This window comes from Symphodus melops, assembly GCF_947650265.1.
Source record: "Symphodus melops genome assembly, chromosome: 10".
Taxonomy (NCBI): Eukaryota; Metazoa; Chordata; class Actinopteri; order Labriformes; family Labridae; genus Symphodus; species Symphodus melops.
The window spans coordinates 13,720,531-13,746,316 of NC_136700.1; the positions used below are offsets into that span (position 1 = coordinate 13,720,531).

The following is a 25,786-nucleotide window of genomic DNA, read 5'->3' on the forward strand; positions in this document are numbered from 1 at the left end:
GCAAAGCTAAAGAGAAGGCCACAACCTCAGACTATCTCCCAGGCTTCACAACCCCAACATCCTCTCTTTCCCCCATCCGTGCAGTGTTCTGCAGGACCCTCACAGATGATGCTCGTCACCATGCCACCATCATTCATGCCACCCTTCACTCAGACACAGACCTCAAATAAAGATATCCCATACACAACCCTGCAATACAGAAAGAGAAAGCAAGACAAAGAGCGCGCTGGACAAATGACAAGAAAATATGAGAAGAAGTCGGATGTCATCATATGCAAAAAGTGCAACAAGGACAGAAAGCCACAGTCACATCGCCAGTACTTTGGAAACTGGTTCTGCACAGAGTCTGAGACTCAATCTTACGAAGAATGGAGGGCTGAGCTGGCAAAACATGGATATGGGAAGAAACAAAAGCCAAGCAATGAAAACCCTTGAGTTTCTTAAGTCTGTCTACTTACTCTACTCCAGTGTGTAGCTGTGAACCTGAATACCAGGAGTACAGTTGGAAAACTGGAAAAGGCTGGCTACATGCGGTTCATGTTTGCTGTGTCATATGCCATTATTGTTTTTATTATTATTCTATTTTTTTTCTATTTTTTTATGCAACACTTGATTGTTCTTGTAATCACTGTGTTGTTTATTAATGTTTTTCATAAAATGTCAAATTGAACAAACAAACATTTCTGTCTTCATTTCTTCTTTATCCTCTTTAGATAAATGAAACAAATCTAAATGTGTCTTTTTCTTTTCTTTTTATTGCCCATAACACACAGACACTCATAGGCTATATAAATATCTATAGTCATCTACATACATGCTTTTGAATACTAGTCAGTTTCTCTTGAGGGTAATAATCCTTAATATTAAAATAAGGGTTATTGATGCCAAATGTTGTGGGGAATTTAATATAGGCTTATACATTTTGCAAAAATACTAAAATTATGGTTAAAACACGATTTGATAATCTTGCAAACTACAAATAATATTTAAAGGGGATTAAGGAAAACATTTGATTTGGTATGCAAGCCAATCTGCCACCTGCTGTCCGAATAATGCCACAACAGGACAAAACCAGCCAAATAAACGAGTTCTTATCGTTGCTTATAACTGTGTATAGTGACATTAGGCAAAGATTAATTGCACACGGGTTTATATATTTGATTTGGAAATATTAATATACTATGTTTATGATGTGGGAATCCCAACGAGTTCATCATGAACAGGATTCGATCTACTGATCTCAGCGTCATTTCAAGCGGTTTCTTGTTGTTTACCTCGACCAATGCGCGCTGGCCTTGGCGCAGTAGGCAGCGCGTCAGTCTCATAATCTGAAGGTCGTGAGTTCGACCCTCACACGGGGCAGGTGTTTTAAAGCCACAGGGACTACCAATACAATGATGTAGACGTGCCAAAGAGGATGATGTTGTGTTACTATCATGTCCATCAACTGATGTTGACAATGATGCGTCAGATAAGTTGGCTTTTGTCCATCTTCAGCATCCAGTTGAGCAGCTCTGAAAGCGCTGCTCGTGGAGTTCAAAGACATTTCAGGGCAGCTGTTTTAAAGCCACCAGGACAACCAATACAATGATGTAGACGTGCCAAATAGGTTGATGTTGTGTTACAGTCATGTCCATCAACTGCTGTTGACAATGAGGCATCAAAAGAACTGGCTATTGTCCTTTTTCAGCATCCGGTTGAGTAGCTCTCACTGTGTTGTTAGTGGAGTTGAAAGACGTTGTTTCCAAATAGCAATCAAGCATACAGTTGGACGTTTGACGAGGCACATGGCTCACAAGTGCAAGCCTCGTTGGCACAGTAGGCAGCGCGTCAGTCTCATAATCTGAAGGTCGTGAGTTCGACCCTCACACGGGGCAGGTGTTTTAAAGCCACAAGGACTACCAATACGATGATGTAGACGTGCCAAATAGGTTGATGTTGTGTTACAGTCATGTCCATCAACTGCTGTTGACAATGAGGCATCAAAAGAACTGGCTATTGTCCTTTTTCAGCATCCGGTTGAGTAGCTCTCACTGTGTTGTTAGTGGAGTTGAAAGACGTTGTTTCCAAATAGCAATCAAGCATACAGTTGGACGTTTGACGAGGCACATGGCTCACAAGTGCAAGCCTAGTTGGCGCAGTAGGCAGCGCGTCAGTCTCATAATCTGAAGGTCGTGAGTTCGACCCTCACACGGGGCAGGTGTTTTAAAGCCACAAGGACTACCAGTACAATGATGTAGACGTGCCAAAGAGGTTGGTGTTGTGTTACAGTCATGTCCATCAACTGATGTTGACAATGATGCGTCAGATAAGTTGGCTTTTGTCCATCTTCAGCATCCAGTTGAGCAGCTCTCAAAGCGCTGCTCGTGGAGTTCAAAGACATTTCAGGGCAGCTGTTTTAAAGCCACCAGGACAACCAATACAATGATGTAGACGTGCCAAATAGACCGCAAAGAGGTTGATGTTGTGTTACAGTCATGTCCATCAACTGCTGTTGACAATGAGGCATCAAAAGAACTGGCTATTGTCCTTTTTCAGCATCCGGTTGAGTAGCTCTCACTGTGTTGTTAGTGGAGTTGAAAGACGTTGTTTCCAAATAGCAATCAAGCATACAGTTGGACGTTTGACGAGGCACATGGCTCACAAGTGCAAGCCTCGTTGGCGCAGTAGGCAGCGCGTCAGTCTCATAATCTGAAGGTCGTGAGTTCGACCCTCACACGGGGCAGGTGTTTTAAAGCCACAAGGACTACCAGTACAATGATGTAGACGTGCCAAAGAGGTTGGTGTTGTGTTACAGTCATGTCCATCAACTGATGTTGACAATGATGCGTCAGATAAGTTGGCTTTTGTCCATCTTCAGCATCCAGTTGAGCAGCTCTCAAAGCGCTGCTCGTGGAGTTCAAAGACATTTCAGGGCAGCTGTTTTAAAGCCACCAGGACAACCAATACAATGATGTAGACGTGCCAAATAGACCGCAAAGAGGTTGATGTTGTGTTACAGTCATGTCCATCAACTGCTGTTGACAATGAGGCATCAAAAGAACTGGCTATTGTCCTTTTTCAGCATCCGGTTGAGTAGCTCTCACTGTGTTGTTAGTGGAGTTGAAAGACGTTGTTTCCAAATAGCAATCAAGCATACAGTTGGACGTTTGACGAGGCACATGGCTCACAAGTGCAAGCCTCGTTGGCGCAGTAGGCAGCGCGTCAGTCTCATAATCTGAAGGTCGTGAGTTCGACCCTCACACGGGGCAGGTGTTTTAAAGCCACAGGGACTACCAGTACAATGATGTAGACGTGCCAAAGAGGATGATGTTGTGTTACTATCATGTCCATCAACTGATGTTGACAATGATGCGTCAGATAAGTTGGCTTTTGTCCATCTTCAGCATCCAGTTGAGCAGCTCTCAAAGCGCTGCTCGTGGAGTTCAAAGACATTTCAGGGCAGCTGTTTTAAAGCCACCAGGACAACCAATACAATGATGTAGACGTGCCAAATAGACCGCAAAGAGGTTGATGTTGTGTTACAGTCATGTCCATCAACTGCTGTTGACAATGCGGCATCAAAAGAACTGGCTATTGTCCTTTTTCAGCGTCCGGTTGAGTAGCTCTCACTGTGTTGTTAGTGGAGTTGAAAGACGTTGTTTCCAAATAGCAATCAAGCATACAGTTGGACGTTTGACGAGGCACATGGCTCACAAGTGCAAGCCTCGTTGGCACAGTAGGCAGCGCGTCAGTCTCATAATCTGAAGGTCGTGAGTTCGACCCTCACACGGGGCAGGTGTTTTAAAGCCACAAGGACTACCAATACGATGATGTAGACGTGCCAAATAGGTTGATGTTGTGTTACAGTCATGTCCATCAACTGCTGTTGACAATGAGGCATCAAAAGAACTGGCTATTGTCCTTTTTCAGCATCCGGTTGAGTAGCTCTCACTGTGTTGTTAGTGGAGTTGAAAGACGTTGTTTCCAAATAGCAATCAAGCATACAGTTGGACGTTTGACGAGGCACATGGCTCACAAGTGCAAGCCTAGTTGGCGCCCCCCGTCACCTGTCGGTCGAGGTGAATCTTGGTAGTGGCAACCAATCACGTCCCTGTCTGCTACCAAGAATCTACCAGAATTCTACCACGATGTGGCCAATCAGCGCTCGTATCGCTACCAAGATTCACACCGATGTCCCGCCCCACTCGGATGTCCCCGCCTTAGAGTTGCTTAGTAACGCCAGCGCTCGCCTCAGTCCCGATCGGAATCAACAGATTTCTTCACGTTCGACAGAGACAGATTTCTTCACGTTCGACTTTTGAAAGATTTTGAAAGAAATGGTAAGTAAACTTTTGTTAAAATAAATATATTCACCGAATTGCTAGCCCGGCCCAAGGCTACTGTTAGTTGTTTTAACTTAGTTCGTGTAATGTGGCTATGAGCATAGCATTACAAGGCGATCATGACTGAATATAATCGGTGTAAAAAAACAGGCATATAGGAAAAAAATACAATTTCGCAAGCTGTGGAAGTGGTGTTTGGGTCGAATTAACCCGTTTTGTGTTTTTAATTACCGTAAAACAATACAATGACAAGTGTTTTCCACCTGAAACTTCATGGCCTTAAATTATTTTCAGGAAAAAAAAAATACAAGAATGATGAAACGAGGGACCATTTCATTGTTAAATGTGAAAACAGTTTTAGGGTTAGGGTTATATATAAATATATATATATATATATATATATATGTGTATATATATATGTGTGTGTGTGCGTATGCGTATATATACAGGCACACCTAAAGGGATTGCCATTAAAGTGTCCACCCATTCAAAATGCAAATATAAGGTGATGGCAGTATAAGGTGCAAACAGTCCTATTTAAGGTGATTGTCATTAAAGTGTCCAACTAGAGGCTGACTCTTGCAGATGAGAAGTGAGAAAAAAGAAAGATGGGTCACTTTGTGGCATTCCACAGCTGTGTTTTAAACATCTGTTTCTCTGTTTTATATATGTTGTCCTTTTATATTCTAGATGGAACCTCGCTTCAGGAGACGAGCTGATGGCAGTATTAACCTTACGGACACATTGGAAGCAACGAAAGTCAAAAATGCCAACAGAGGCCAGCAGTGGAGGCGACCCCTGTCCCCAGACGTAGTGCTGGACAAAGCCAGAAAAGCTTTAATCCAACACAGTGGCGATATCAGTAACCGAAAACACCTGCTTGGTTTCTTTGAAATTCAGTTTGGTGTCTTTCGTGGACAGACCTTTCGCTGGGTAGCTGAAAATGCCCTGGGGTATGCTGCTTACCTGGTGGCAGCTATGAACAGGGATCCCACAGGAGGCAGCAAAGACTCCCAGGAACATGCGAACAACAAAATGTGTTTCAGGGAATACATTGAGAGCTTTCCTTCTGGTAGAATTGCTGTTGCAATGAAGGAAGCACAATATGCTGGAAAAAAACCCCAACCAAGTGCCACCACCCAGCTCTGTCCCCCTACTCAGCCCCCTCCTTCCACACAGCATGTTGATACCATCCAGGTCTCTCCCTCCACTCAGCATGCCGCCACACAGAGCACTTCCACCACCCAGAACACTCCTCCAACTCAGCACGCTGCCACCCTTGCTCTTCGCTCCCTCTTGGTTGGGAAATTGCCCAATTCAAGAACATTATCCAAGACTGTGACGAGGCTGGTTTCCCCCCTCAAAGCAAAACCCTGTAAGCACACACTCATGTATAACACAGTTGTTATATATATTTTTATATTTATCCGTGTTGTTTATCATTTTTTTTACTTTTGTTGTTTGTTTTTTAGCTTTGACCCAGGCACACACACGGCCCTCACTGACCCTTGCTCAGCCAACAGCGTCGGTTGAGGGACGCACAGGGCCTTTACTCACCCTCGCCCCCCCGACTGTCTCTGTTCAGCAAGCCACAGAGCCCCCTCCCACCATCTCCCACACCTCTGTGTCTACTGAGCTGGATGACAGCACGCTGCTAGCAGAGGCAATACGCTTTGAAGAGGCCAATGTGACATGTAGGTTTATACTTTTATATACAAAATATTTTCTTTTACAGTTGTACTTCCTGATATTTGGTTCTGGCCAGCTTCACATCTTCATCTATTGATGTTAATTTATCTAATGTATCTTAAAAGTAGTATATGCTTTTGTACTTCATGTGACTTGCGTTTTACAAGTTCCTGCACAACATGTTCAATTTCCAAGAGATTATAAAGTAAAAAAAAGAGTTCAAATCAAATATATATGTTTGTTTCCCCCCCCCCCCCCCCAGCACGAGTCTGTATTCCAGCTGGCTGGACACGCGCCTTGCCAGAAGTGGACCAAAGGTGGATTTCGAAGGCTCTGTTCAAGTGGACAGCACAGGGGCATCCGGAGCTGGACTTTAGCAGAGTGGACAAACTTTGGTGGTATCCTCCACAGGTGCCACTGAAGACCAGTATTTCTCCTCCACTGGAGAATTACTTTGGCCGTCCCCTGCTTCTTTGGATGCCACGTAAGCTGTGGCAAGTCAAGTTAACTTGTCCACACCCAGACTGCCACAAAGATCTCCTCACATCTGCAGGCTTGCACCAGAAGATCAGGCAAGTTGTTGCGGTGGGTACGATTTATTTTGTGGCATCTGAGTACCTGTCCTGCCGAAGTTGCCACCGGAAGGTCATCAGCTGGAGCCACGGCATTGTGTCTCAGCTGGACATGGGCCACAGGGTGCAGTTCCCCTGCATTCTAACATCAAAACTGGCATGTGACTTCGAGGTAGCCAGTTTGATGCGTCAGCGAGGGCTGGGCAACAGCAGCAGTCAAATCCAGCACAAGCTGCAGGAACGACACACTGAGGTCTGGTTACAAAAGACGGTTCAGTACCTGACAGATTGCAAGGGGATTGCCAGAGCTGTCACATCTGGCCTGATCCTGCCTGTTTCATTTGCACCTGCACCACCTATGATTCCTGTCCCAAAACACCGTTGGCTGATGCAGGTGTATGCCCAGGATGTCTTGCAAAGGCTGGATGAGGTCAAGGCCACCATAACTTCCCAATATGGTCGGATCTTGAAAATGGATTCCACCAAGAAAGTCGCACGAAAGCTTGCAGGACACAGCTATGGCACAGCCACCTGGGCAACCAATGTTGGTAATGAGCATGGGCAGGTGATCATGTGTGTGCTTACTGCCAGTGAAGGTTTCGGTCTCGGGCCGATGATTGAAGGGCTCATCAGACGATACAGAGTGGCTGGGGTGGCTCCTCCCGAAGCTCTATATGTTGACCGGGACTGCTGTGGCAACACTCTTCTGAGAAGGATGTTTGAAGAGTGGGAGCAGATGACAATCCGGTTAGACATTTGGCACTTCATGCGGAGGATTGCTGTGGGCTGCACAACTGACTCACACCAGTTGTATGCCCCCTTCATGAGTCGCCTCAGCCACTGTATCTTTGCGTGGGATCAGGACGACCTGTCAGCTCTGAAGAAGGCCAAGAGGTCAGAGCTAGAAGCTGCCATGAGGCAACCATCTGAGGCTGATGTGCTGCGTTCTATCAACAGAAACGAGCTAGCCCTGCATTGTAAGAGAACCACCCGCGGCACCAAGGAGACACAGGCTCTGATTGAACGCCATATCCAGGCCTTCGATGGGGATGCTGGCCGTAACACTCTGGGAGTCCCACTCATCAACTCCGCCCGGATGAGCGAGATCTGGAAGTCCCAGAGAAAGCATGTGGCCTGCATCCAGGATCCTCCAGGAGTGCAGCTCTACCTGCAAACGGGAACTGTGATGAAAGGAGGACACCGTCTGCCAACCTTCCGCTGTGCCAGAGGTTCCACTTCCCTCGAGTCATTTCACCTGCATCTGAACAGATTCATCCCAGGTAAATATGTGTTAATAGAGACTTTATAAATGTAGGATTTAATTTCAATATAAATAAGTAAATGAACTGTGTTGCGATTAAATTAGTTGTAAGAAGAACAGCTTTTCGTTGATTTATAGGAAACGTTTGTATGGTCTGATTTTTTTATTTTTTACTTTACTTTAGGTACACTGGCAAGTGACACCTTCTACCAAGCGTATCTTGTGGATGGACTGTCAAGGTGGAATGAGGACCGGGCTGTGGCAGCAACAACGGATGAGCAGCATCCACGTTGCTACAATCATCTGCTCCGTCATGCTGTCAACACTCTTGCAGAGGAGGTTCTTGGCGAGAAGATCACCCCTTATGCTGGGCCGAGAAAGTACACTGGTATACAACTATTTGTTTATTTTTTGGGACAATTTCATTCAAGTTAAACAAATACAATGTTACCACTGAGCTGTTGAATAATGTCTTGGCATATTTTTTAATTGTTTGCCATTTATTTATTTTTGTAATCTATTTTAAAGGTGAGCTCATTGGACTCGAATACCTTTACCAGCAAACTGGTAAAGTCCTGCAGGATTACAAGGTGGCTATTGTGGAGTCAGAGTCTAATGACATTGATGTAACAACTGATGAAGGTTATGCTGAACCTGAGGAGTTTCAAGACATCACTGTCCCAACACTTGACTCAGAAATAGCACCTGCTGCCTCCTCGCGAGCATCATTGTCTGCAGCGTCTGTGCTCCCTCCATCAGCAACGCCTGCATCCAGCTCTGTGTCATCCTCCTCTATGGCCCCTCAATCTGCGGTGAAATCTTCTCAATCCACCACCATGTCGTCATCATGTGTGGTCCCTCCTCCAGTGGCATCGTTTATTGAAGGCCCAGTGGTCGAGCTACCAACAGAAAGGGATCTTCCAACATCTGAAGACTCCACTTCACATGATGTAATGTTAATTCATTGTGTCCTTTAACATGTCTGTGAACAAACTCTGGGATATGTTGGAAATGCTCAGGTATTTTCTATTGTCTTATTTTTTTCTGCTATTAATTTTTTTCTCAATTTTCAAAAAATTCATTCTAGGACTGTGTCGGCCGTGACAATATTCAGGGGTATGGAGCCGTGCAGGACTTGGCAGAGGTTTTGGTTGGCCTTAAAGAACATCGTCCTGCATTGACTGGAGAACAGAGCGCCCAGATCATCACCCTGTGGCAGGCGTTGGGGGATTATGACAAGAGGAAGACTGCTTACTCACCACGTCACCAAACCACCTTAAAGCAGGGACGATACAGGGCGACTAAAAAGATTGTGGCACCAGGTGTGGAGAGCACCAAAAGGTATCACGTCTAATTAAGCAAACTGAAATGTCAGGTCAACACAGACAGAAGGAAAATAGAATAACACAGATAGTAAGAATTAATAATAAGAATATATGAATAATCCTACATTAATATTGTGTATTTTGTTGTCATTTGCAGGAGTTTCTTTGGAGCTCACAGTCCTGCACAATGGCCTGACTGCAACAGAGTCGTGGAGGCCATCTTTACAAGGCTCTGTGCTTTCTACCCAAGCACTGTGCGCTGTGAAGGAGTGAGGGTGTCACGCTTTACAATGGTGTTACGTGCTTACAACAACATCAGAGAGTGCATCCTTAACAATGCTAAGGTTATGAGTGCCACCACCATCCAACTCCCAGTAGTGAATGCTGCAACACTCACACAATGGTGAGTAATTTAGCGAGAACTTTTGAGAACAATAAAACCTTATATCTTAACTTATCTTATGTGATGAAGTGCTATTGGATACATTTGATCAGCTGATAAAACTGACCTTTTTTTGTTTTGTCTTCAGGTACAGCAGGCGTTGTAGGTCACAGGAACAACATACTGTGATGCAAGGCATCCCAGCTCCAGACGCACCGATGGCAGCAACTAAAACGCTTCCTGCGGCTTTGCAGAAAGGAGCTGCTCTGCTATATAGTAGTTTGGCTGAGCCTCATTCTTTCATTCTTCCTCCTAACACTGCTGGGGAGGCAAAGCTGAAGAGAAGGCCACAACCTCAGACTATCTCCCAGGCTTCACAACCCCAACATCCTCTCTTTCCCCCATCCGTGCAGTGTTCTGCAGGACCCTCACAGATGATGCTCGTCACCATGCCACCATCATTCATGCCACCCTTCACTCAGACACAGACCTCAAATAAAGATATCCCATACACAACCCTGCAATACAGAAAGAGAAAGCAAGACAAAGAGCGCGCTGGACAAATGACAAGAAAATATGAGAAGAAGTCGGATGTCATCATATGCAAAAAGTGCAACAAGGACAGAAAGCCACAGTCACATCGCCAGTACTTTGGAAACTGGTTCTGCACAGAGTCTGAGACTCAATCTTACGAAGAATGGAGGGCTGAGCTGGCAAAACATGGATATGGGAAGAAACAAAAGCCAAGCAATGAAAACCCTTGAGTTTCTTAAGTCTGTCTACTTACTCTACTCCAGTGTGTAGCTGTGAACCTGAATACCAGGAGTACAGTTGGAAAACTGGAAAAGGCTGGCTACATGCGGTTCATGTTTGCTGTGTCATATGCCATTATTGTTTTTATTATTATTCTATTTTTTTTTCTATTTTTTTATGCAACACTTGATTGTTCTTGTAATCACTGTGTTGTTTATTAATGTTTTTCATAAAATGTCAAATTGAACAAACAAACATTTCTGTCTTCATTTCTTCTTTATCCTCTTTAGATAAATGAAACAAATCTAAATGTGTCTTTTTCTTTTCTTTTTATTGCCCATAAGATATAACACACAGGCACTCATAGGCTATATAAATATCTATAGTCATCTACATACATGCTTTTGAATACTAGTCAGTTTCTCTTGAGGGTAATAATCCTTAATATTAAAATAAGGGTTATTGATGCCAAATGTTGTGGGGAATTTAATATAGGCTTATACATTTTGCAAAAATACTAAAATTATGGTTAAAACACGATTTGATAATCTTGCAAACTACAAATAATATTTAAAGGGGATTAAGGAAAACATTTGATTTGGTATGCAAGCCAATCTGCCACCTGCTGTCCGAATAATGCCACAACAGGACAAAACCAGCCAAATAAACGAGTTCTTATCGTTGTTTATAACTGTGTATAGTGACATTAGGCAAAGATTAATTGCACACGGGTTTATATATTTGATTTGGAAATATTAATATACAATGTTTATGATGTGGGAATCCCAACGAGTTCATCATGAACAGGATTCGATCTACTGATCTCAGCGTCATTTCAACCGATTTCTTGTTGTTTACCTCGACCAACGCGCGCTGGCCTTGGCGCAGTAGGCAGCGCGTCAGTCTCATAATCTGAAGGTCGTGAGTTCGACCCTCACACGGGGCAGGTGTTTTAAAGCCACAAGGACTACCAGTACAATGATGTAGACGTGCCAAAGAGGTTGGTGTTGTGTTACAGTCATGTCCATCAACTGATGTTGACAATGATGCGTCAGATAAGTTGGCTTTTGTCCATCTTCAGCATCCAGTTGAGCAGCTCTCAAAGCGCTGCTCGTGGAGTTCAAAGACATTTCAGGGCAGCTGTTTTAAAGCCACCAGGACAACCAATACAATGATGTAGACGTGCCAAATAGACCGCAAAGAGGTTGATGTTGTGTTACAGTCATGTCCATCAACTGCTGTTGACAATGAGGCATCAAAAGAACTGGCTATTGTCCTTTTTCAGCATCCGGTTGAGTAGCTCTCACTGTGTTGTTAGTGGAGTTGAAAGACGTTGTTTCCAAATAGCAATCAAGCATACAGTTGGACGTTTGACGAGGCACATGGCTCACAAGTGCAAGCCTCGTTGGCGCAGTAGGCAGCGCGTCAGTCTCATAATCTGAAGGTCGTGAGTTCGACCCTCACACGGGGCAGGTGTTTTAAAGCCACAAGGACTACCAGTACAATGATGTAGACGTGCCAAAGAGGTTGGTGTTGTGTTACAGTCATGTCCATCAACTGATGTTGACAATGATGCGTCAGATAAGTTGGCTTTTGTCCATCTTCAGCATCCAGTTGAGCAGCTCTCAAAGCGCTGCTCGTGGAGTTCAAAGACATTTCAGGGCAGCTGTTTTAAAGCCACCAGGACAACCAATACAATGATGTAGACGTGCCAAATAGACCGCAAAGAGGTTGATGTTGTGTTACAGTCATGTCCATCAACTGCTGTTGACAATGAGGCATCAAAAGAACTGGCTATTGTCCTTTTTCAGCATCCGGTTGAGTAGCTCTCACTGTGTTGTTAGTGGAGTTGAAAGACGTTGTTTCCAAATAGCAATCAAGCATACAGTTGGACGTTTGACGAGGCACATGGCTCACAAGTGCAAGCCTCGTTGGCGCAGTAGGCAGCGCGTCAGTCTCATAATCTGAAGGTCGTGAGTTCGACCCTCACACGGGGCAGGTGTTTTAAAGCCACAGGGACTACCAATACAATGATGTAGACGTGCCAAAGAGGATGATGTTGTGTTACTATCATGTCCATCAACTGATGTTGACAATGATGCGTCAGATAAGTTGGCTTTTGTCCATCTTCAGCATCCAGTTGAGCAGCTCTCAAAGCGCTGCTCGTGGAGTTCAAAGACATTTCAGGGCAGCTGTTTTAAAGCCACCAGGACAACCAATACAATGATGTAGACGTGCCAAATAGACCGCAAAGAGGTTGATGTTGTGTTACAGTCATGTCCATCAACTGCTGTTGACAATGCGGCATCAAAAGAACTGGCTATTGTCCTTTTTCAGCGTCCGGTTGAGTAGCTCTCACTGTGTTGTTAGTGGAGTTGAAAGACGTTGTTTCCAAATAGCAATCAAGCATACAGTTGGACGTTTGACGAGGCACATGGCTCACAAGTGCAAGCCTCGTTGGCACAGTAGGCAGCGCGTCAGTCTCATAATCTGAAGGTCGTGAGTTCGACCCTCACACGGGGCAGGTGTTTTAAAGCCACAAGGACTACCAATACAATGATGTAGACGTGCCAAATAGGTTGATGTTGTGTTACAGTCATGTCCATCAACTGCTGTTTACAATGATGCGTCAGATAAGTTGGCTATTGTCCTTTTTCAGCATCCGGTTGAGCAGCTCTCAAAGCGCTGCTCGTGGAGTTCAAAGACATTTCAGGGCAGCTGTTTTAAAGCCACCAGGACAACCAATACAATGATGTAGACGTGCCAAATAGACCGCAAAGAGGTTGATGTTGTGTTACAGTCATGTCCATCAACTGCTGTTGACAATGAGGCATCAAAAGAACTGGCTGTTGTCCTTTTTCAGCATCCGGTTGAGTAGCTCTCACTGTGTTGTTAGTGGAGTTGAAAGACGTTGTTTCCAAATAGCAATCAAGCATACAGTTGGACGTTTGACGAGGCAAATGGCTCACGAGTGCAAGCCTCGTTGGCGCAGTAGGCAGCGCGTTAGTCTCATAATCTGAAGGTCGTGAGTTCGACCCTCACACGGGGCAGGGGTTTTAAAGCCACAAGGACTACCAATACAATGATGTAGACGTGCCAAATAGGTTGATGTTGTGTTACAGTCATGTCCATCAACTGCTGTTGACAATGAGGCATCAAAAGAACTGGCTATTGTCCTTTTTCAGCATCCGGTTGAGTAGCTCTCACTGTGTTGTTAGTGGAGTTGAAAGACGTTGTTTCCAAATAGCAATCAAGCATACAGTTGGACGTTTGACGAGGCACATGGCTCACAAGTGCAAGCCTCGTTGGCGCCCCCCGCCACCCGTCGGTCGAGGTGAATCTTGGTAGTGGCAACCAATCACGTCCCTGTCTGCTACCAAGAATCTACCAGAATTCTACCACGATGTGGCCAATCAGCGCTCGTATCGCTACCAAGATTCACACCGATGTCCCGCCCCACTCGGATGTCCCCGCCTCAGAGTTGCTTAGTAACGCCAGCGCCGGCTTCTGGTAAGTAAACTTTTATTAAAATAAATATATTCACCGAATTACTAGCCCGGCCCAAGGCTACTGTTAGTTGTTTTAACTTAGTTCGTGTAATGTGGCTATGAGCATAGCATGACAAGGCGATCATGACTGAATGTAATGGGTGTAAAAAAACAGGCATATAGGAAAGTAGTGTTTGGGTCGAATTAACCCGTTTTGTGTTTTTAATTACCGTAAAACAATACAATAACAAGTGATTTCCACCTGAAACTTCATGGCCTTACATTATTTTCAGTAAAAAAAAATTACAAGAATGATGAAACGAAGGACCATTTCATTGTTAAATGTGAAAACAGTTTTAAAAAAGTGTAATCATGCTATAGTGTTGATAATACAAGTTTGTGTGTGTATATATATATATATGAAACCGCTACACACACACACACACACACACACACACACACACACACACACACACACACACACACACACATATACATACATACATACATACATACATACGTATACATACATACATACATGACATGCGGGACACAGGGATACAAGACATTAGTGTTCAACAACTGCTGTCCTCCCTCCCTTACATATTTAAACCATAGATAAACCCGAAACAAGATGGAGAGGACCCCCTATATGACTCAGAATAAACAAATTACAAATTAAACCCGTGCAATTAAAAATAGACTCATATTTATATAAAGAAATGTAGATAACCTGTGAAGTAAAATAAATGTATGTGCTATTTTAAAGACAAATGTTCCTTTGAGAACAATAAAACCTTATATCTTAACTTATCTTATGTGATGAAGTGCTATTGGAGGATACATTTTATCAGCTGATAAAACTGAAGTTTTTTTTTGTTTTGTTTTGTTTTGTCTTCAGGTACAGCAGGCGTTGTAGGTCACAGGAACAACAAACTGTGATGCAAGGCATCCCAGCTCCAGACGCACCGATGGCAGCAACTGAAACGCTTCTTGCAGCTTTGCAGAAAGGAGCTGCTGAACCTCATTCTTTCATTCTTCCTCCTAACTGCTGGGGAGGCAAAGCTAAAGAGAAGGCCACAACCTCAGACTATCTCCCAGGCTTCACAACCCCAACATCCTCTCTTTCCCCCATCCGTGCAGTGTTCTGCAGGACCCTCACAGATGATGCTCGTCACCATGCCACCATCATTCATGCCACCCTTCACTCAGACACAGACCTCAAATAAAGATATCCCATACACAACCCTGCAATACAGAAAGAGAAAGCAAGACAAAGAGCGCGCTGGACAAATGACAAGAAAATATGAGAAGAAGTCGGATGTCATCATATGCAAAAAGTGCAACAAGGACAGAAAGCCACAGTCACATCGCCAGTACTTTGGAAACTGGTTCTGCACAGAGTCTGAGACTCAATCTTACGAAGAATGGAGGGCTGAGCTGGCAAAACATGGATATGGGAAGAAACAAAAGCCAAGCAATGAAAACCCTTGAGTTTCTTAAGTCTGTCTACTTACTCTACTCCAGTGTGTAGCTGTGAACCTGAATACCAGGAGTACAGTTGGAAAACTGGAAAAGGCTGGCTACATGCGGTTCATGTTTGCTGTGTCATATGCCATTATTGTTTTTATTATTATTCTATTTTTTTTCTATTTTTTTATGCAACACTTGATTGTTCTTGTAATCACTGTGTTGTTTATTAATGTTTTTCATAAAATGTCAAATTGAACAAACAAACATTTCTGTCTTCATTTCTTCTTTATCCTCTTTAGATAAATGAAACAAATCTAAATGTGTCTTTTTCTTTTCTTTTTATTGCCCATAACACACAGACACTCATAGGCTATATAAATATCTATAGTCATCTACATACATGCTTTTGAATACTAGTCAGTTTCTCTTGAGGGTAATAATCCTTAATATTAAAATAAGGGTTATTGATGCCAAATGTTGTGGGGAATTTAATATAGGCTTATACATTTTGCAAAAATACTAAAATTATGGTTAAAACACGATTTGATAATCTTGCAAACTACAAATAATATTTAAAGGGGATTAAGGAAAACATTTGATTTGGTGTGCAAGCCAATCTGCCACCTGCTGTCCGAATAATGCCACAACAGGACAAAACCAGCCAAATAAACGAGTTCTTATCGTTGCTTATAACTGTGTATAGTGACATTAGGCAAAGATTAATTGCACACGGGTTTATATATTTGATTTGGAAATATTAATATACAATGTTTATGATGTGGGAATCCCAACGAGTTCATCATGAACAGGATTCGATCTACTGATCTCAGCGTCATTTCAACCGGTTTCTTGTTGTTTACATCGACCAATGCGCGCTGGCCTTGGCGCAGTAGGCAGCGCGTCAGTCTCATAATCTGAAGGTCGTGAGTTCGACCCTCACACGGGGCAGGTGTTTTAAAGCCACAAGGACTACCAGTACAATGATGTAGACGTGCCAAAGAGGATGATGTTGTGTTACTATCATGTCCATCAACTGATGTTGACAATGATGCGTCAGATAAGTTGGCTATTGTCCATCTTCAGCATCCAGTTGAGCAGCTCTCAAAGCGCTGCTCGTGGAGTTCAAAGACATTTCAGGGCAGCTGTTTTAAAGCCACCAGGACAACCAATACAATGATGTAGACGTGCCAAATAGACCGCAAAGAGGTTGATGTTGTGTTACAGTCATGTCCATCAACTGCTGTTGACAATGCGGCATCAAAAGAACTGGCTATTGTCCTTTTTCAGCGTCCGGTTGAGTAGCTCTCACTGTGTTGTTAGTGGAGTTGAAAGACGTTGTTTCCAAATAGCAATCAAGCATACAGTTGGACGTTTGACGAGGCACATGGCTCACAAGTGCAAGCCTCGTTGGCGCCCCCCGCCACCCGTCGGTCGAGGTGAATCTTGGTAGTGGCAACCAATCACGTCCCTGTCTGCTACCAAGAATCTACCAGAATTCTACCACGATGTGGCCAATCAGCGCTCGTATCGCTACCAAGATTCACACCGATGTCCCGCCCCACTCGGATGTCCCCGCCTCAGAGTTGCTTAGTAACGCCAGCGCCGGCTTCTGGTAAGTAAACTTTTATTAAAATAAATATATTCACCGAATTACTAGCCCGGCCCAAGGCTACTGTTAGTTGTTTTAACTTAGTTCGTGTAATGTGGCTATGAGCATAGCATGACAAGGCGATCATGACTGAATGTAATGGGTGTAAAAAAACAGGCATATAGGAAAGTAGTGTTTGGGTCGAATTAACCCGTTTTGTGTTTTTAATTACCGTAAAACAATACAATAACAAGTGATTTCCACCTGAAACTTCATGGCCTTACATTATTTTCAGTAAAAAAAAATTACAAGAATGATGAAACGAAGGACCATTTCATTGTTAAATGTGAAAACAGTTTTAAAAAAGTGTAATCATGCTATAGTGTTGATAATACAAGTTTGTGTGTGTATATATATATATATGAAACCGCTACACACACACACACACACACACACACACACATATACATACATACATACATACATACGTATACATACATACATACATGACATGCGGGACACAGGGATACAAGACATTAGTGTTCAACAACTGCTGTCCTCCCTCCCTTACATATTTAAACCATAGATAAACCCGAAACAAGATGGAGAGGACCCCCTATATGACTCAGAATAAACAAATTACAAATTAAACCCGTGCAATTAAAAATAGACTCATATTTATATAAAGAAATGTAGATAACCTGTGAAGTAAAATAAATGTATGTGCTATTTTAAAGACAAATGTTCCTTTGAGAACAATAAAACCTTATATCTTAACTTATCTTATGTGATGAAGTGCTATTGGAGGATACATTTGATCAGCTGATAAAACTGAAGTTTTTTTTTGTTTTGTTTTGTTTTGTCTTCAGGTACAGCAGGCGTTGTAGGTCACAGGAACAACAAACTGTGATGCAAGGCATCCCAGCTCCAGACGCACCGATGGCAGCAACTGAAACGCTTCTTGCAGCTTTGCAGAAAGGAGCTGCTGAACCTCATTCTTTCATTCTTCCTCCTAACTGCTGGGGAGGCAAAGCTAAAGAGAAGGCCACAACCTCAGACTATCTCCCAGGCTTCACAACCCCAAAATCCTCTCTTTCCCCCATCTGTGCAGTGTTCTGCAGGACCCTCACAGATGATGTTCATCACCATGCCACCATCATTCATGCCACCCTTCACTCAGACCTCAAATAAAGATATCCCATACACAACCCTGCAATACAGGAAGAGGAAGCAAGACAAAGAGCGCGCTGGACAAATGACAAGAAAATATGAGAAGAAGTCGGATGTCATCATTTGCAAAAAGTGCAACAAGGACAGAAAGCCACAGTCACATCGCCAGTACTTTGGAAACTGGTTCTGCACAGAGTCTGAGACTCAATCTTACGAAGAATGGAGGGCTGAGCTGGCAAAACATGGATATGGGAAGAAACAAAAGCCAAGCAATGACAACCCTTGAGTTTCTTAAGTCTGTGTGTGTAACAAGACTGGGATTTATTAAGGATCACTCCACATTAGGACTTAATCAAAATGCCTGACAGAGAAACATCTAAAAAGACTTCTAATGTTTAAAGGAAGCATTTTATTGTGGTAGATCTGCCCTATTTTCCCTGTCCTCTACTTACTCTACTCCAGCGTGTAGCTGTGAACCTGAATACCAGGAGTACAGTTGGAAAACTGGAAAAGGCTGGCTACATGCGGTTCATGTTTGCTGTGTCATATGCCATTATTGTTTTTATTATTATTCTATTTTTTTTCTATTTTTTTATGCAACACTTGATTGTTCTTGTAATCACTGTGTTGTTTATTAATGTTTTTCATAAAATGTCAAATTGAACAAACAAACATTTCTGTCTTCATTTCTTCTTTATCCTCTTTAGATAAATGAAACAAATCTAAATGTGTCTTTTTCTTTTCTTTTTATTGCCCATAAGATATAACACACAGACACTCATAGGCTATATAAATATCTATAGTCATCTACATACATGCTTTTGAATATTTGTCAGTTTCTCTTGAGGGTAATAATCCTTAATATTAAAATAAGGGTTATTGATGCCAAATGTTTTGGGGAATTTAATATAGGCTTATACATTTTGCAAAGTACTAACATGGTTAAAAACACGATTTGATAATCTTGCAAACTACAAATAATATTAAAAGGGGATTAAGGAAAACATTTGATTTGGTATGCAAGCCAATCTGCCACCTGCTGTCCGAATAATGCATCAACAGGACAAAACCAGCCAAACAAACGAGTTCTTATCGTTGTTTATAACTGTGTATGGTGACATTAGGCAATGATTAATTGCACACGGGTTTATATATTTGATTTGGAAATATTAATATACAATGTTTATGATGTGGGAATCCCAACGAGTTCATCACGAACAGGATTCGATCTACTGATCTCAGCGTCATTTCACGCGCTTTCTTGTTGTTCACCTAGACCAACACGCGCTGGGCTAAGCCACAAGGACTACCAATACAATGATGTAGACGTGCCAAATAGGTTGATGTTGTGTTACAGTCATGTCCATCAACTGCTGTTTACAATGATGCGTCAGATAAGTTGGCTATTGTCCTTTTTCAGCATCCGGTTGAGCAGCTCTCAAAGCGCTGCTCGTGGAGTTCAAAGACATTTCAGGGCAGCTGTTTTAAAGCCACCAGGACAACCAATACAATGATGTAGACGTGCCAAATAGACCGCAAAGAGGTTGATGTTGTGTTACAGTCATGTCCATCACATGCTGATTTTAAAGTTGACAATGATAAAGATAAAGAAATTGACTATTGCCCATGTTCGACATCCGGTCGAGTAGGTCCCACATTGTTGTTAGTGTTTAAAAAGACAGCAGCAAACCAATAGGCTGACATCTTTCTGTATGATCTCTATTTATGGACTTCTTTAATGTCTTGTAACAACAGGACAGAGTCCAAGACAAATTTCCTTTTTCGGACATTGAAGTATATCTTATCTAAACCTATTTTGTCTCATATTATAAGATGTGTTGCTTTGCTATAAGATGAATGTGATCAACTAATATATATTATTGCTTAGGTTATTTTTAACGTGTTTTTTTTCCAGGTACAGAAAGTGTCTCAAGTCACAGGAACAAAAGACTGTGATGCAAGGTATCCCAGCTCCGGATGCACCAATAGCAGTGTCTAAGAAGCTTCCTGCAGCTTTGCAGAAAGGAACTGCTCTGCATTCTGGCTGTTTGGCTGTGTCTCTTTCATTCTGCCCCCAAACACTGATGGGGAGGCAAAGCTCAAGAGGAGGCCACAACCTCAGGCCATCTCACAGGCTCTACAACCCCAACATATTGTCTTTCTACTGGCAACTCCAATCTCTCTCCCTGTAATCCTACCATCTGTGCAGTATCCTACAGGACCCTCACAGATGATGTTCATCAACATGCCATCATCAGTCATGCCACTCTCAACTAAAGGCTGGTTCACACGGCAGGATTTTAAAATTGTCTGCCGATTTCCCAAACCTTAGAGACCGCACACATGGGGATACATATTGGAGATTTTACAGTTTTGGTCGTACAGTGTGTTGTGTGCGGACACACGACAACATCAACACACAAACTGATTTCACTTGCAAACATCCCCCCGGTCAGACAGGAAATCTCACAAAACCTCTCGAGATCAAACGTGATTCCAGAGTTAACAAATTGACGAAGAGGATGCAATAGGCATCGTTTGTGCTGTGTTTTTATCTGAAAAAAACAAACAAAAAAAACACCACATTTTAAAAAGGGGCGTTGGTCAAAGGAGTGGAGACTACGGGAGCATGAACTGTACTTGCTACAAAATGATATGGAGGTCAGTTGTTGTTGTTTTGCTCCCGGTGTTTCCTCGCCATTATGTCACCTCGCTTTCTGATTGGCTACATGTCACAGTCAACAGGCTTGTGCTGGTTTTCCCCTCGGGGGAAACACCACACACGATGAGAAATCGGGCCAAAACAGTCCAACATGTTGAATATCCCCGATTTGAGATCGGAGCGGTCCCGACGTCCTTCCAATCAGACGAGAGCAGTCTTGACACACCACACACGACAGGATTATTTTATAAGATTATTTTATGATGATCGGGGCGTCTTTAAGATTATTGGAAGGGGTGAATCAGGGCCAAAATCGGCCTTATTATCCTGCCGTGTGAACCAGACTTTAGACACAAACCTTAAGCCAGGATGTTCCATATACAACCCAGCTTTGTTTTGTTTTCTGTAACTAGTGTACACTTAATGACAGTGGCATTCTTACTGTGATAACAGGAACATAAACGAAAAAGGTTCGGAAAGTACTATCATGCACCTTATGTATGGCTTGATATAGATTGTATGCCTTGATTGTGAAGGGAGAGGGTGGCTTGTGAAAAACAATGTTTATTTCCACAAAGAAAAATGGAGCTTATTACTCAGATCAATCACACAAATCCAGAGGTGCACAGATCTGATGAACCTTTAAATGAACAAACACTTATCATGTGCATATCATGCACATTAGCTTTGGTGAATTATTCCTATGTATACATATGTGTTTATTTGTTTACCTTGAACAGTTGCTATTCAAATCATGACAAGCTAACATGATGTATTGACAATATGTTAGGCACTGTGGTAGTCTGACCAAGTAATAGGAAATGTCAATAGATAAGATCCATTTCCTTACTGGTTATTTATCTGGTGGACAAAATTAATATGGTGTGTGTTTATCTGATTTTTTTTACATCTGAAATTGTGCATCATGAATGCTCTTTCATGTGTTGTGTCAACAGTACAGCAGTGAACTTACCTTGAGCACACTGGAAAAATTGCCTGAAATTCAAAAAAAAAAAAATAAAGAACACTTACCCAGGGCCTGGGTTGCAAATGCTGCCATGGCACTTTGTAGTCGGTCTGGTCTGACTGCCTGAACCAATAACAACTGAGGAGAGCAAGGAGAAGTAGATAAATTGAGAAGGAAGAAAACAGCATGTACCCATGAAAACTTGGAATGCAGAATGTCACTAAATTTCATATAAAAATGAAGTTTGAATATCCAAAGAGCTTAAGTTTGAGAGCCAATGTTAGAAATATTTATTTTGTAATCTGTCTTTAGAAGGCCAAAAAAGTTGAATATCCAACAGTTTTTACCTCTCACAGCCTTTTACATATCTGCTTCGTGGTTTTCTCTGATAGTCAGGGAATTTTCCAAAAATCTGGGAATAAATTCCTTACCCACAGATTTCTTCACAAACATGTTCATAAAGATGTCTTATAACACAAATAAATACATTTCAATCCAACTCCTCTAAGAAAATCTGTGAGAGTGGCTCAAAGTCAGGGTACCTGAAAAAGTGCCTTATTGGTACTATATACTTATTGGTCAAAAAATGTAAAATGTTAACCTTTGCTTTTGGTAGCGTTAAGGGGTCAAACTCGGGGTTCTTTAGGATTCGGAATCCATTGCAAACATTTGTTTTGCAAAAAAAATCCGCTCCTTGGTGGAAAAATGGCCACGCCCACGTGTACAGGTACATTTACAGTAGCTTTATATGTTCATTTTATTATCTCGAATACTAGTTAAGAAAAATACTGCACCACATTGTTAAAGGAGTACTTCACCCATTTACATTAAGCTTTGTTCGTCTCAGGGCAAAATGAGGGCTGGATTCACGACCATTCAACACTACTACCATGTTTCTAATGATACACAGCTTCATGCAAATGAGTGAAGTATCCCTTTAAATTGAGGACTGAGACCCCCTGGGGCTTGTGAGACACTGAGATGCTTTCCATCATTAAATAAAAAAAGTTAAATGATCTAAAATTGCATATTTTACCCATTATGGTAAAATATCAGATTTTCCAAATATCAGATAAAATTCCCTTACTATGACCGTAATCTTAAACCCTTCTATTCACCAATTTTATAAGACTCTGCTAGTTGACAGAGAAACAACAAATGCAAATGTAAATGAGTAAAATGCTTAGATGTGTGCAGATTTTCAATAAACTGTGTCAATAATGATAAGCTGTTTGAAATGACTGTTGTGATTTAATAGAAAGCTGACCTGCTGGAAGGGAGTCATTTTCTTGGCAATAGTCGATGGTATTTCCTGTTCACATTGTGAGCTCTGCGAGAAGGACAGCCAAAGGTCTGAGTCACTCAAACACAGGGACTGGTAGAGGGCTGGGAATGTAGACTGTAAAACAGGGAAGACAAAAGTTAAAAGGGCAGGCGACAGGTAATGACCTTAGAAAAATAAGCTCTGTGAGGACTGCTTTGATTGCATTTAACTATATTATTTTCAGGGTTTTAATAGAGAAACTATATCTTGGGTTTGGGTTAGGGGCAAAATAATTGCTTAGATAACCAAGCAGTAATCTGTCCTTTCATGGTTTATATTTGAGTTTAGATGCTTGTGTCGCCAGTATGCATACCACTTACTTTTAAAATGGCCAGTGCTCCTTGTCTCTCCAGGTCAATCCAAGAAGGGAACTCCTGCGGAGAAAGAGGAAGCGTGGGTCAAAGACCGAAATAAATGAGTGATCTCTCCGATTATACAAAAGCTGCTCTTACCTCTTTCTTAAACATTTCTCCGACGATAGATCCACTGAAGACATCCCATTCCTACAGCAAAAAGTGGCATCAACATTTGACATGTCCAAAGATGTATTTCTGTTTTTAATTTTAAAATGAGAAAGACTGTAAATCTTAGAAGGTTACTTACACCTTCCTGAAGGAGTTCAGGGTACATGCCTTTCACAAAGTGCACAGCAAACATCAACTGGTCAGCCTAAAACAAAGAGAACAAGGGATGTATTTTGACATGGAATGTCTCACATTGCTTCGCTTGAAACCAAACTACAACATCAAGGTGGAACACAAATTATGAGCAACTTTTCCTCACAGAGGAGCTACAAACTCATATTCCTAATACATGATATACAGCTCAGCATGCCATGCTAAAGGGCTTGTAAAGGCTTGCCACAGTGACAATGAAAACTACACAGACTGTTTAAATAGTCACACACAGTGTCTCTCTATCTCTCTTCCTCATGTGCTGGTAAAGTTTAAGAGAGATAACAGAAATCCATCATCAAGATGCTTTTCCCAAGACAGCAGCCCTTTTCCAACTACTTTTTTCGAAATGTGACGCAACTAAGCTCAACACACGCTCTTTGTACATTCCGCAATGGCATAATATTGATTATGATATTCAAGTCCTATTCAGACTGCCAGTTTAAGTCTTGAATGTTTATGTGCCTGTGACGTTTCGCCTTCAATCTGAATGTTGAAGAAGTGTAATTATCGCAATTTATTGGCAATCCATGTGAATAAAACGATCATATCCAAGGATAAATATTAACATGCTGTTTTGTCCTAAGTAGACATCCATGAAAAATAATACGATTGAAAAACATAACAGTTCAACAGATTCTGATCTTTTATTTTTTTTAAACACATTACCCCATAATTTCATTTAAGCTTATTTCCCTTTATTTAGTCCACGGGCTAAAATTTGTGACTTCAATAGTCCTGTGCTCTGGGCTCTAGGGTTCTAAAAATGATCTGTGCATGTAATGGAGGAGTGCGAGGTGCATATAGGGGGCGTGGCCTCAATAGCCCAGCAGTAAGCATAGCATGGAATAGCACAGATATTCAAGTGTTCTTGCATGAAATCTGGTTGTTTTAGTCAAGATAGATGAAATAAACCACATTATCCCCAACCACATTCAAATATCCTTTTAAGGGCCAACCTTCAATTTCAGAAATTCCAATTTATTCCCATAAATTCCCGTTAATTCCAATAGAAAGTTTCCAATTTTGAAAATTCCTAGAAACTTTGCAACCATAATGCCTCAACAATATTTTTGTCTTTAATGATGGTCACTGTGTGACATTAGGCATTCACAAAATCCATACATTTGTGGTGTGACTTGACCAAAAGCCATGACTGACTACACATTGCTAATCAACTTGTCATCAAGGCAGCAAGGAAGCAAGAGGGCTAAACGACAACCAAAAGACAGTAGGAAAAAAAAAAAATCTGACCTAGGCATTAGAGTCTACATTTTTGGTTCAACTAATTACAGCTTTTAAAATGAAGTCTCTGAGAGGATTCTCAGACTGTTTGTAAATACAGGCCCAGGACTCTGTTACACTTGAGCATCCTAAATGTAACAGGAGATGCATTCACATTTTCTTACCCTCACATTCAACTTCCCTTAATGCTTGTAGCTGACACCCAACACATGGGGCATACACAAAGACCTATTATTACAGGTGTTTGCACATAGACATCAATGCACAGAGTGGGAGCTCAACCAGATACACACAATCCTGTTGTTTTCCTCTTTTGATGGTTCACTACTTTCATACCCTGAAAAATATTATTTCCTCAGTGTACAACCCTCCAGTGTACACCTGAGTGTCTTGCAGTGTCATTGTTGTGTGTTCTCTATGGATTTTGACAGATGTTTCTAAAAAACAGGAAATTCTGCTGAGATGGAAGATTCATAAGTAAAACAAATTCACAGTCACTGCATCTGAAACACTGATTTGACAAAGAAAAAAAGGAAACCTAACACTAACCTGACACAAAATAAAAAAAATAAAAAAAACAATCTTTGCTCATTAAAGGTTCAACAATCAATATTTGGTAGAATATGTATCTTAGCCATGTATCTCGCCATGCTCGATCAATACCTTGTTAAGCTGAATCAGCCGCTTGTGCCGGAATTTAACACCAATACACAGCAGTCTACGGTAATTAGCTGCCACTGTGATTTTATATATATGTGTATATATACATATATATATATATATTTTTAGTGGTATGTTTAGTTTTAGTTCAGTGACATTTATTAAAAGGTTTTCTTTTCTTTTAATTAAACCCCTGAAGTCATCTTCTTTGTGTCGCAGATGTGGGTG

The 25,786-nt window shown here is 41.9% G+C and overlaps 2 protein-coding genes across 2 annotated transcripts in view; one reads left to right on the forward strand and one right to left on the reverse strand.

The window, feature by feature from the left end:
* The window catches only part of dync2h1 (dynein cytoplasmic 2 heavy chain 1), a 187,472-nt gene that overhangs the window by 102,834 nt on the left and 58,852 nt on the right, over nt 1-25,786 (reverse strand). Inside the window, exons 76-80 of the mRNA XM_079353769.1 lie at nt 23,583-23,648; nt 23,432-23,482; nt 23,300-23,353; nt 22,923-23,054; nt 21,721-21,793 (exon numbers count right to left, since the gene is read on the reverse strand). Of these exons, the coding sequence (XP_079209895.1) occupies nt 21,721-21,793; nt 22,923-23,054; nt 23,300-23,353; nt 23,432-23,482; nt 23,583-23,648 (376 nt within the window). The remainder of the gene's footprint in view (nt 1-21,720; nt 21,794-22,922; nt 23,055-23,299; nt 23,354-23,431; nt 23,483-23,582; nt 23,649-25,786) is intronic.
* LOC306829910 (uncharacterized protein) lies at nt 5,567-10,318 on the forward strand (the record flags this gene model as incomplete). Its single annotated transcript, XM_079353128.1, has 8 exons — nt 5,567-5,700; nt 5,798-6,019; nt 6,277-7,866; nt 8,032-8,235; nt 8,376-8,797; nt 8,935-9,188; nt 9,330-9,575; nt 9,703-10,318. Exons 3-8 carry the CDS (start codon nt 6,492-6,494, stop codon nt 10,316-10,318), a joined length of 3,117 nt encoding a protein of 1,038 aa, XP_079209254.1. The 5' UTR covers nt 5,567-5,700; nt 5,798-6,019; nt 6,277-6,491.